The following is a 13,288-nucleotide window of genomic DNA, read 5'->3' on the forward strand; positions in this document are numbered from 1 at the left end:
CAGGATTCGTAAAATCACAAAGGGCTATTAAATATTCACTTATTTTTTGAAAACCTTCCTATGATTTGCAATCCCAAGGGTCCCAGCTACAACATGCATGGTCGTTTTGTTAGATAAAATCCTTCTTTATATCCCAAAAAGTCAGTTTAGTTGGCGCCCTCGATTTGAGTAATCCACTCGTTCAACATGCAGAGAAAGGAATCCAAAATGTACTGCTAAACTTAGTTAAAACAAGTCAAAATACATTTCTACTTAATCCTCAGGTACCCTAAAATGTAATTAAACTATAATATTAAATATTAACCCATAAAGAATTATGTTCAATAGAAAAGCTAAATTAGCAAGTGCACATCCTTTTTGTCGCGTGCGCACAGACTGATTTCCAACTCAGACTCCCTGTACCAAAACTCTAAATTCTTCCTCGTTTGGGAAGAAACAAGCCTGAAACCTTGAATATAGAATGTTGACATCTAGTGGAAGCCATAGGAATTCCAATCTGGGAGCCGGAATTGCATAGGACTCATAGCTTATCCATTGTAAGAGCATGGGCTCTCAAAAAAAAAAAATCTGGTTGGTTTTTCTTTGGATTTTCTCCTACCATATCAATTGTGTTATAGTCTCATACATTATTTAAATATTTCTGTATTATTTTAACGTTTCTACAAACGTCAGAGTGTTTTCTATCCAATTCTATGCATATCCTGGCTTCTGGGCCTGAGGAACAGGCAGTTTACTTTGGGCACGTAAGTCAGACAGGAAGTGGAGAAAAATAGCCTGAAGAAGTTATGTAAATTAGATTTTCAACAAATAAAATGTCTAAAAACATGTTTTTCATTATGTTGTGTGTAAATTAGTGAGATTTTTTTTTATTTTTTATTTTTGATTTAGTCTGTAACACAACAACATGTGGATTAAGGAGTACGAATACTTTCTGAATGCACTGTATGTACAACAACAATAACAACAATAACAATGACAACGATAACAGCAGTGATCATATGACTTTTAAAACAACCCACAAACTGGTTGAATTATTCAAATTATTCAACAAAAACCTCTGATTGGATTAGCAAAAAGTCATCACCGTTATTTAGTTGTTGTTTTCACCCAACTTTTAGCCTAATTCCAATGACATGGTGAATTATTTTGTCGAATTCACGTTCGTTGACAACTCATCCACATGTGTATTAAAACTAGACTGACTAACTGAACTGACTAACTGAACTGACGGCTGCACCCTTATAAGCACCTTATAAGCACCTTATAAAGACCTTATAAACTGCACTAGCACCATAAACCCCTGTTGTTGTGACATGTGGTAATAGATCATATTGATTAGAAACTGGCTGTACTTGCTGTTGAAACTTAACATCTAAAAAACCCACATGGAAACTGGAAACTGTGTTTCCGTCAGGAGAGCTTGTAGAAGACAGCTAGCTACATCGTGAAGTGTTGCATTGTGATTGAAGTCGCCAACCTGATAAGTGTTAATCACTCATGTCACTAGACAGTCAAATCATGAATGGGGGGCAAAGGGTTTGGCTTGAATGTACTGTTTAAATGTTCATACCACACGGGAACTCTCTCTCTCTCTCTCTCTCTCTCTCTCTCTCTCTCAATTTAATTCAATTCAATTCAAGGGCTTTATTGGCATGGGAAACATGTGTTAACATTGCCAAAGCAAGTGAGGTAGACAACATACAAAGTGAATATATAAAGTGAAAAACAACAAAAATTAACAGTAAACATTACACATACAGAGGTTTCAAAACAGTGAAGACATTACAAATGTCATATTATATATATATATATACAGTGTTTTAACAATGTACAAATGGTTAAAGGACACAAGATAAAATAAATAAGCATAAATATGGGTTGTATTTACAATGGTGTGTGTTCTTCACTGGTTGCCCTTTTCTCGTGGCAACAGGTCACAAATCTTGCTGCTGTGATGGCACACTGTGGAATTTCACCCAGTAGATATGGGAGTTTTTCAAAATTGGATTTGTTTTCGAATTCTTTGTGGATCTGTGTAATCTGAGGGAAATATGTCTCTCTAATATGGCCTCTCTCTTTCTTTCTTCTTTCTCCCTCTCTTCTCTCTTTCTCTCCTATCTCTCTCTCTCCCATCTTCTCTCTCCCTCTCTTCTCCCTCCCTCTCTTCTCTCTCTCTCTCTCCTATATATCTCTCTCTCCCATCTTCTCTCTCCCTCTCTTCTCTCTCCCTCTCTTCTGTCTCTCTCCCATCTTCTCTCTCCCTCTCTTCTCCCTCCCTCTCTTCTCTCTCTCTCTCTCCTATATATCTCTCTCTCCCATCTTCTCTCTCCCTCTCTTCTCTCTCCCTCTCTTCTCTCTCTCTCCCATCTTCTCTCTCCCTCTATCTCTCTCTCTCTCTCTCTCTCCTCTCTCTTTCTTCTTTCTCCCTCTCTTCTCTCTCTCTCTCTTCTCTCTTTCTCTCTCTCACCTCTCTCTCTCTCTCTCTCCTATCTCTCTCTCCCCTCTCGCTCTCTCTCTTCTATCTCTCTCTCTCCCCTCTCTCTCTCCTCTCTCTCTATCTCTCTGTCTCCCTCTCTCTCCCCTCTCTTCTCTCTCTCTCTCTCTGTGTCTCTCTCCCTCTCTCCCCCCTCTATCTCTCTCTCCCCTCTCTCCCCCCCCTCTCTCTCTCTCCCCTCTCTCTCCCCCCTCCTCCTCTCTCTCTCTCTCTCTCCACCTCCCGTCTCTCTCTCTGTCTCTCCCTTCTCTCCCCCCTCCCTCTCTCTCTCTCCTATCTCTCTCTCTTCCAACTTCTCTCTTTCTCTCTCCATCTCTTCTCTCTCTCTCTCTCTCTCTCTCTCTCTCTCCTCTCTCTCTCTCTCTCTCTCCTATCTATCTCTCTCCCCCCCTCTCTCTCTCTCTCTCTCTCGCCCCTCTCTCTCCCCCCTCCTTCTCTCTCCCCTCTCTTCTCTCTCTCTCTCTCCCCCCCTCCCTCTCTCTCTCTCTCTCTCTCCACCCCCACCCCCTCTCTCTCTCTCTCTCTCCCTCTCTCTCCCCTCTCTTCTCTCTCTCTCTCTCTCCCCCTAAATCAACAGTACTATAATGTTTGATGCCACCATCACCAATCTGAGGTTATAAAGAGGGGTGCTTCCCCCTGGTGGACGTGATCAGAACATCAGCTTGTGTGTAGTAACACTGAGTGGACGTGGTCAGAACATCAGCTTGTATGTAGTAACACTGAGTGGACGTGGTCAGAACATCAGCTTGTCTCATGTAGTAACACTGAGTGGACGTGGTCAGAACATCAGCTTGTCTCATGTAGTAACACTGAGTGGACGTGGTCAGAACATCAGCTTGTCTCATGTAGTAACACTGAGTGGACGTGGTCAGAACATCAGCTTGTCTCATGTAGTAACACTGAGTGGACGTGGTCAGAACATCAGCTTGTCTCATGTAGTAACACTGAGTGGACGGGGTCAGAACATCAGCTTGTATGTAGTAACACTGAGTGGACGTGGTCAGAACATCAGCTTGTCTCATGTAGTAACACTGAGTGGACGTGGTCAGAACATCAGCTTGTATGTAGTAACACTGAGTGGACGTGGTCAGAACATCAGCTTGTCTCATGTAGTAACACTGAGTGGACGTGGTCAGAACATCAGCTTGTCTCATGTAGTAACACTGAGTGGACGGGGTCAGAACATCAGCTTGTATGTAGTAACACTGAGTGGACGTGGTCAGAACATCAGCTTGTCTCATGTAGTAACACTGAGTGGACGTGGTCAGAACATCAGCTTGTATGTAGTAACACTGAGTGGACGTGGTCAGAACATCAGCTTGTCTCATGTAGTAACACTGAGTGGACGTGGTCAGAACATCAGCTTGTCTCATGTAGTAACACTGAGTGGACGTGGTCAGAACATCAGCTTGTATGTAGTAACACTTAGTCGACGTGGTCAGAACATCAGCTTGTATGTAGTAACACTGAGTGGACGTGGTCAGAACATCAGCTTGTATGTAGTAACACTGAGTGGACGTGGTCAGAACATCAGCTTGTGTGTAGTAACACTGAGTGGACGTGGTCAGAACATCAGCTTGTATGTAGTAACACTGATTGGACGAAACATTAGGAACTCTTTTCATGACAGACTGACCAGGTGAATCCAGGTGAAAGATATGATCCCTTATTGATGTCACTTGTTAAATCCACTTCAATCAGTGTAGATGAAGGGGGAGGAGACAGGTTAAATAAGGATTTTTAATCCTTGAGACAGTTGAGACATGGATTGTGTGTGTGTGTCATTCAGATGGTGAATGGGCAAGACAAAATATTTAAGTGCCTTTGAACGGGGTATTGTAGTAGGGTCCAGGGGCACCGGTTTGTGTCAAGAACTGCAACGCTGCTGGGTTTTTCACGCTCAATAGTTTCCCCGTGTGTATCAAGAATGTTCCACCACCCAAAGGACATCCAGCCAACTGGACACAACTGTTGGGGAAGCATTGGAGTCAACATGGACCAGCATCCCCTGTGTCACTCTTTAAGATACCTTGTCGAGTCCATGACCCGACGAATCGAGTCTGTTCTGAGGGCAGAAGGGGGTGCAACTCAAATATTAGGAAGGTGTTCCTAATGTTTTGTACACTCACTGTATTTCTCTCTAGTTTAATCATTTAGAGATAAAAAAAAAATGCACTTATACACAATTAAACTGGGCTCTAGAAAGATCTCCCGTACTGACTGAGCAGCAGCCCATTCATTGAACTTCCCTACTCTCTCTCTCAGTGGGCAGAGATTAGCAGATAATGAGGCCCTGAGTGACTCACATCACAGCTCTGTGCACTAAACCAAATGGCACCCTATTCCCTATGTAGTGCACTACTTTTGATCAGAGCCCTATGGATCCTGGGCAAAACGTAGTGCACTACAGAGGGAATAGGATGCCTTTTGGGATCACAGGCAGAATCAGGTGGGAGAGGGGGGAGCTATTTCTGCTCTGTGAGAGGACGATGAGAGGTCACGTAGAAGTGTGTGTGTGTGTGGGACGGAGTTGAGGGGGAGCCAGTACATTGTGGGACTGGAAATAGACTGAATGCGTTGGCTGATTGAGGATTCAAGGACTCTCCATGTAATTATAGAGGGGAGAGGGAGTGGAGGGGTGGCAAAGGGGGAGAGTTCTCCCATCTCCACAGAGGAACTCTGGAGCTCTATTAGAGTGATCATTGGGTTCTTGGTCACCTCCCTGACCAAGGCCCTTTTCCCCCGATTGGTCAGTTTGGCCGGGCGACCAGGGAGAGTTGTTGCTTCCAAACTTCTTCCATTTCAGAATGATGGAGGCCACTGTGTTCTTGGGGACCTTCAATGCTGCAGACATGCTTTGGTACCCTTCCTCAGATCTGTGCCTCGACACAATCTTGCTTCGGAGCTCTAAGGGCAATTCCTTCGACCTCATGGCTCAATTTTTTTTTTTACTCTGACATTCGCTGGCAACTGTGGGACCTTTAATATAGACAGGTGTGTGTGTGCCTTTCCAAATAATACCACAGGTGGACTCCATGTTCTAGAAACATCTCAAGGATGATCCATGTAAACAGGATGCACCTGACCTCAATTTAGAGTCTCGTAGCAAAGGGTCTGAATACTTATGTAAATAAGGTATTTATGTTTTTAAACCTGTTTTCACTTTGTTATTATGGTGTGTAGATTGATGAGGATGTTTTATTTTATTTAATACATTTTAGAATAAGGCTGTAATGTAACAAAATGTGGGGGGGAAAGGGAAGGGGTCTGAATACTGTGTATCCCTGTGTGTGTTCCAGGCCCAGCTGTGGCACCAGGGTAACGAGCACTTCGGCAGGTCCTGGGGTCCAGGTGACGTGGTGGGCTGTATGGTCGATCTGAACGAACACACCATGATGTTCACCCACAACGGAGAGGTGCTCCTGGACCACTCAGGGTCGGAACTGGCCTTCAAGGACTTTGAGGTTTGGGAAGGTCAGTGTGTGTACTGTCTACTCAAAATGACTATCGTACACCACCCTATGGTTCCATGTATGTCCTACTGTCTACACCACCCTATGGTTCCATGTATGTCCTACTGTCTACACCACCCTATGGTTCATGTCTGTCCTACTGTCTACACCACCCTATGGTTCCATGTCTGTCCTACTGTCTACACCACCCTATGGTTCCATGTCTGTACTACTGTCTACACCACCCTATGGTTCCATGTCTGTCCTACTGTCTACACCACCCTATGGTTCCATGTCTGTCCTACTGTCTACACCACCCTATGGTTCCATGTCTGTCCTACTGTCTACACCACCCTATGGTTCATGTCTGTCCTACTGTCTACCACACCCTATGTGTTAGTCTATCCTACTGTCTACACCACCCTATGGTACCATGTCTGTCCTACTGTCTACACCACCCTATGGTTCTATGTCTGTCCTACTATCTACCCCACCCTATGTGTTAGTCTGTCCTATTGTCAACCTCACTACCCCATCGTAGGTGTTAGTCTGTCCTATTGTCAACCTCACTACCCCACCCTAGGTGTTAGAGTCTTGTCCTATTGTCAATCCCTGTCTGTCTGTTGGCTTACTCTCAACATCAACACCATCTATTTGTCAGAAGAGATGTTCTGTCTGGAGCTAGAGAGGAGCTTTCCTGTCACTTTGCTGATGCTGTCTAACCGAGGTGGACTTAAACCAAACGGTTGGCAGTCGCTGGACAAGCTCCGTTCTCGACCTATCAACGGGACCTAAAGAGAACAAACTGGACGAGCTCCGTTCTCGACCTATCAACGGGACCTAAAGAGAACAAACTGGACGAGCTCCATTCTCGACCTATCAACGGGACCTAAAGAGAACAAACTGGACGAGCTCCGTTCTCGACCTATCAACGGGACCTAAAGAGAACAAACTGGACGAGCTCCGTTCTCGACCTATCAACGGGACCTAAAGAGAACAAACTGGACGAGCTCCGTTCTCGACCTATCAACGGGACCTAAAGAGAACAAACTGGACGAGCTCCGTTCTCGACCTATCAAAGGGACCTAAAGAGAACAAACTGGACGAGCTCCGTTCTCGACCTATCAACGGGACCTAAAGAGAACAAACTGGACGAGCTCCGTTCTCGACCTATCAACGGGACCTAAAGAGAACAAACTGGACGAGCTTCGTTCTCGACCTATCAACGGGACCTAAAGAGAACAAACTGGACGAGCTCCGTTCTCGACCTATCAACGGGACCTAAAGAGAACAAACTGGACGAGCTCCGTTCTCGACCTATCAACGGGACCTAAAGAGAACAAACTGGACGAGCTCCGTTCTCGACCTATCAACGGGACCTAAAGAGAACAAACTGGACGAGCTCCGTTCTCGACCTATCAACGGGACCTAAAGAAAAGACGGTAATATTATTTTTCGCGGAATCGTGAACAAGGATACGGATAGGGTGTCTTTTCTACACATCGTAGCCTCAGGGAAGGTGGGGGGACAGGGTGTCTTTTCTACACATCGTAGCCTCAGGGAAGGTGGGGGGACAGGGTGTCTTTTCTACACATCGTAGCCTCAGGGAAGGTGGGGGGACAGGGTGTCTTTTCTACACATCATAGCCTCAGGGAAGGTGGGGGGACAGGGTGTCTTTTCTACACATCGTAGCCTCAGGGAAGGTGGGGGGACAGGGTGTCTTTTCTACACATCGTAGCCTCAGGGAAGGTGGGGGGACAGGGTGTCTTTTCTACACATCGCAGCCTCAGGGAAGGTGGCGGGACAGGGTGTCTTTTCTACACATCGTAGCCTCAGGGAAGGTGGGGGGACAGGGTGTCTTTTCTACACATCGTAGCCTCAGGGAAGGTGGGGGGACAGGGTGCCTTTTTAACACATCGTAGCCTCAGGGAAGGTGGGGGGACAGGGTGCCTTTTCTACACATCGTAGCCTCAGGGAAGGTGTGGGGACAGGGTGCCTTTTCAACACATCGTAGCCTCAGGGAAGGTGGGGGGACAGGGTGCGCTGTCAACAGCTGGTGCGCGATCTCTAATGTTAAGGAAGTCTCAAGTTTTTTTCTCACCTGAGTTAGAATACCTCATGATAAGCTGTAGACACTACTATTTACCAAGAGAGTTCTCATCTACACTGAGTGGACAAAACATTAAGAACACCTGCTCTTTCCATGCCATAGCCTGACCAGGTGAATCCAGGTGAAAGATATGCTCCCTTATTGATGTCACCTGTTAAATCCACTTCAATCAATGTAGATGATATGATCCGATAACATTGAGGAGTTTACCACATCAGTCACCGGCTTCATTAATAAGTGCATCGATGACATCGTCCCCACAATGACCGTACGTACATATCCCAACCAGAAGCCATGGATTACAGGCAACATCCACGCTGAGCTAAAGGCTAGAGCTGCTGCTTTCCTGCAGCGGGACACTAAGCCGGACGCTTATAAGAAATCCCGTTACGACTTCCGACGAGCAATCAAACAGGCAAAGTATCAATACAGGACTAATATCGAATCCTGATATCGCCTGCTCTGACCCTCGTCGAATGTGGCAGGACTTCACGGATCACAAAGGGAAACCCAGCCATGAACTGCCCAGTGACGCGAACCCACCAGACAAGCTAAATGCCTTCTATGTCCGCTTCGAGGCAAGCAATGCTGAACCATGCATTAGATGACCCGCTGTTCCAGGTGAATGCGTAATCTCGCTCTCCATAGCCGATGTGACTAAGACTTTTAAACAGGTTAACATTCACAAGACACATTACTCAGAGCATGCACTGACCAGCTGGCACGTGTCTTCAACCTTTCCCTCACTCAGTCTGTAATGCCTACATGTTTCAAGTGGTACCGATGCACCAAGTCCGGGAACAGCTTCTACCCCCAAGTCATAGACTGTTCTCTCTGCAACCACACGACAAGTGGTACCGATGCACCAAGTCCGGGAACAGCTTCTACCCCCAAGTCATAGACTGTTCTCTCTGCAACCACACGACAAGTGGTACCGATGCACCAAGTCCGGGAACAGCTTCTACCCCCGAGTCATAACACTGCTAAATAGTTAGTCCGGGTAGCTATTGGTTAACTATTTAACGATCTGCATGGACTCTTTTTGTACTTCTCTTTTGAGTCATTACACATGCTGCTGTTACTGTTTATTATCTACCCTGTTGCCTAGTCACTTTACCCATAACTATATGTACATATCTACCTCAATTACCTCATACCCCTGCACATCCACTCAGTACTGGTACCCCCTGTATATAGCCATGTTATTACCTCATACCCCTGCACATCCACTCAGTACTGGTACCCCCTGTATATAGCCATGTTATTACCTCATACCCCTGCACATCCACTCAGTACTGGTACCCCCTGTATATAGCCATGTTATTACCTCATACCCCTGCACATCCACTCAGTACTGGTACCCCCTGTATATAGCCATGTTATTACCTCATACCCCTGCACATCCACTCAGTACTGGTACCCCCTGTATATAGCCATGTTATTACCTCATACCCCTGCACATCCACTCAGTACTGGTACCCCCTGTATATAGCCATGTTATTACCTCATACCCCTGCACATCCACTCAGTACTGGTACCCCCTGTATATAGCCATGTTATTACCTCATACCCCTGCACATCCACTCAGTACTGGTACCCCCTGTATATAGCCATGTTATTACCTCATACCCCTGCACATCCACTCAGTACTGGTACCCCCTGTATATAGCCATGTTATTACCTCATACCCCTGCACATCCACTCAGTACTGGTACCCCCTGTATATAGCCATGTTATTACCTCATACCCCTGCACATCCACTCAGTACTGGTACCCCCTGTATATAGCCATGTTATTACCTCATACCCCTGCACATCCACTCAGTACTGGTACCCCCTGTATATAGCCATGTTATTACCTCATACCCCTGCACATCCACTCAGTACTGGTACCCTGTATATATAGCCATGTTATTACCTCATACCCCTGCACATCCACTCAGTACTGGTACCCTGTGTATATAGCCATGTTATTACCTCATACCCCTGCACATCCACTCAGTACTGGTACCCCCTGTATATAGCCATGTTATTACCTCATACCCCTGCACATCCACTCAGTACTGGTACCCCCTGTATATAGCCATGTTATTACCTCATACCCCTGCACATCCACTCAGTACTGGTACCCCCTGTATATAGCCATGTTATTACCTCATACCCCTGCACATCCACTCAGTACTGGTACCCTGTATATATAGCCATGTTATTACCTCATACCCCTGCACATCCACTCAGTACTGGTACCCTGTGTATATAGCCATGTTATTACCTCATACCCCTGCACATCCACTCAGTACTGGTACCCCCTGTATATAGCCATGTTATTACCTCATACCCCTGCACATCCACTCAGTACTGGTACCCCCTGTATATAGCCATGTTATTACCTCATACCCCTGCACATCCACTCAGTACTGGTACCCTGTGTATATAGCCATGTTATTACTCAGCAGGCTGAGTGTCCAGGGAGGGTAGAGGTGTGGTATTCTTCCATGCAGCAAGCTGACTGTCCAGAGCACATTGATGTCAGTGTTACCTACTGGTTAGGATAAGATAAGAACACATTGATGTCAGTGTTACCTACTGGTTAGGATACGATAAGAACACATTGATGTTGTCACCTATGGGCCGTTCTGGCTCCTGTCCTATGGGCCGTTCTGGCGTACGTTCCTCTAATGGTTCTTCTAACATAACAATGTCCTCTCTGTCCTCTCTGTCCTCTCTGCAGGGTTCATCCCGGTGTGCAGCCTGGGTGTTTGCCAGGTTGGGAGGATGAACTTTGGGAAGGACGTGAGCACTCTGAAGTACTTCACCATCTGTGGTCTGCAGGAAGGCTACGAGCCCTTCGCCGTCAACATGAACAGAGACCTCACCATGTGGCTCAGCAAGAGACTGTCTCAGTTCATCCCCGTACCTCCGCAGCATGAACACATTGAGGTGAGGGTCCAGTCGCTATCCTGTTTAGCCATGTTGCTTTAAAAAAAACGTTCTGTTGACAAGACTGTCCTTGAACCTTGACCCTGCTCCCCCTGGTGTAATTGTGTGTAGAGTTTCATAAGTGAACCTCTGTTTATAAGCCTCTTTATATGTGTTGTTGACCACCCTGAACAAGGCAGTTTAACCCCACTGTTTCCCTGAACAAGGCAGTTTAACCCCGCTGTTTCCCTGAACAAGGCAGTTTAACCCCTGCTGTTCCCCTGAACAAGGCAGTTTAACCCCGCTGTTTCCCTGAACAAGGCAGTTTAACCCCCGCTGTTCCCCTGAACAAGGCAGTTTAACCCCGCTGTTCCCCTGAACAAGGCAGTTTAACCCCGCTGTTCCACTGAACAAGGCAGTTTAACCCCGCTGTTTCCCTGAACAAGGCAGTTTAACCCCCGCTGTTCCCCTGAACAAGGCAGTTTAACCCCGCTGTTCCCCTGAACAAGGCAGTTTAACCCCGCTGTTCCCCTGAACAAGGCAGTTCAACCCCACTGTTCTCCTGAACAAGGCAGTTTAACCCCGCTGTTCCCCTGAACAATGCAGTTTAACCCCGCTGTTTCCCTGAACAAGGCAGTTTAACCCCTGCTGTTCCCCTGAACAAGGCAGTTTAACCCCGCTGTTCCCCTGAACAAGGCAGTTTAACCCCGCTGTTCCCCTGAACAAGGCAGTTTAACCCCGCTGTTCCCCTGAACAAGGCAGTTTAACCCCGCTGTTCCCCTGAACAAGGCAGTTTAACCCCGCTGTTCCCCTGAACAAGGCAGTTTAACCCCGCTGTTCCCCTGAACAAGGCAGTTTAACCCCCGCTGTTCCCCTGAACAAGGCAGTTTAACCCCGCTGTTCCCCTGAACAAGGCAGTTTAACCCCGCTGTTCCCCTGAACAAGGCAGTTTAACCCCACTGTTCCCCTGAAAAAGGCAGTTTAACCCCGCTGTTCCCCTGAACAAGGTAGTTTAACCCCGCTGTTCCCCTGAACAAGGCAGTTTAACCCCGCTGTTCCCCTGAACAAGGCAGTTTAACCCCGCTGTTCCCCTGAACAAGGCAGTTTAACCCCGCTGTTCCCCTGAACAAGGCAGTTTAACCCCTGCTGTTCCCCTGAACAAGGCAGTTTAACCCCGCTGTTCCCCTGAACAAGGCAGTTTAACCCCGCTGTTCCCCTGAACAAGGCAGTTTAACCCCGCTGTTCCCCTGAACAAGGCAGTTTAACCCCGCTGTTCCCCTGAACAAGGCAGTTTAACCCCGCTGTTCCCCTGAACAAGGCAGTTTAACCCCGCTGTTCCCCTGAACAAGGCAGTTTAACCCCGCTGTTCCCCGGTAGGCCGCCCTTGAAAATAAGAATGTGTTCTTAACTGACTTGCCTAGTTTTAAATAAAGGTAAAATAAAAAAATATTAGTTTTTTTGTAACAACCTATGTTGGTAACCTACACTGAGGACTGAGAACACCTTCCTAATATTGAGTCGCTGCAACCCCCTTCTGCCCTCAGAACAGACTCAGTTCGTCTGATCCATGTTGACTCCAATGCTTCCCCAACAGTTGTGTCAAGTTGGCTGGATGTCCTTTGGGTGGTGGACTGTTCTTGATACACACGGATAAACTGTTGAGCGTGAAAAACCCAGCAGCGTTGCAGTTCTTGACACCAACCGGTGCTATGCTGATAACCTATAAAAACTAATATTAATGATAATAGTTCCAAGGATTTGTCTGGCGCTTTACCCAGACCCACAGACCTATGTTGACCTGGTATTCAACCAGATGACTCCCCCATAATGCCCTGTTCCCTTTGTCGTCTGGTCTTTCTAAAAGGTCACGAGGATGGACGGCACCGTGGAGACTTTCCCGTGTCTCAAGGTCACCCAGAGGTCGTTCGGCTCCCAGAACAGTAACCCAGACATCACCTTCTATCGCCTCAGCATGCCTATAGAGTGTAACGAGGTGCTGGCCAAGTCACCTGGCGGGACGCTACAGTCTGGCGGGGGCTTCTCCTTCTCCTCTAAGAAAGACCTGGACGACTTTGAGACCGTGTCCGACTTCGAGGTGCTGATGATGATGATGATGATGATGTCTCCGTCTCCTTCTGTCTCCTTCTATCTCCGTCTCCTTCTGTATCTGTCTCCTTCTGTCTCCGTCTCTGTCTCCTTCTGTCTCCATCTCCATCTGTCTCCTTCTGTCTCTGTCTCCTTCTGTCTCCTTCTGTCTCATTCTGTCTCTGTCTCCTTCTGTCGCCGTCTCCTTCTGTCTCTTTCTCCATCTCCT

General features: G+C 46.8%; 1 protein-coding gene across 9 annotated transcripts in view; it reads left to right on the plus strand.

Annotated features, from left to right (window-relative positions):
* Positions 1–13,288, plus strand: part of ryr2a (ryanodine receptor 2a (cardiac)) — a 368,722-nt gene that overhangs the window by 104,629 nt on the left and 250,805 nt on the right. For all 9 annotated transcript variants that reach the window (XR_016491186.1, XR_016491187.1, XM_090217869.1 and 6 more), the window contains 3 exons: positions 5,794–5,968; positions 10,787–10,995; positions 12,839–13,069. Coding sequence is in view for 7 of the 9 variants with exons in the window: in XM_090217869.1 (XP_090073995.1) it covers positions 5,794–5,968; positions 10,787–10,995; positions 12,839–13,069 (615 nt within the window). In the remaining 2 variants the exon portion in view is untranslated. The remainder of the gene's footprint in view (positions 1–5,793; positions 5,969–10,786; positions 10,996–12,838; positions 13,070–13,288) is intronic.

The sequence above is a fragment of the Oncorhynchus mykiss genome, chromosome 23, assembly GCF_057628025.1.
Source record: "Oncorhynchus mykiss isolate SJ-2025 chromosome 23, ASM5762802v1, whole genome shotgun sequence".
Lineage (NCBI taxonomy): Eukaryota > Metazoa > Chordata > Actinopteri > Salmoniformes > Salmonidae > Oncorhynchus > Oncorhynchus mykiss.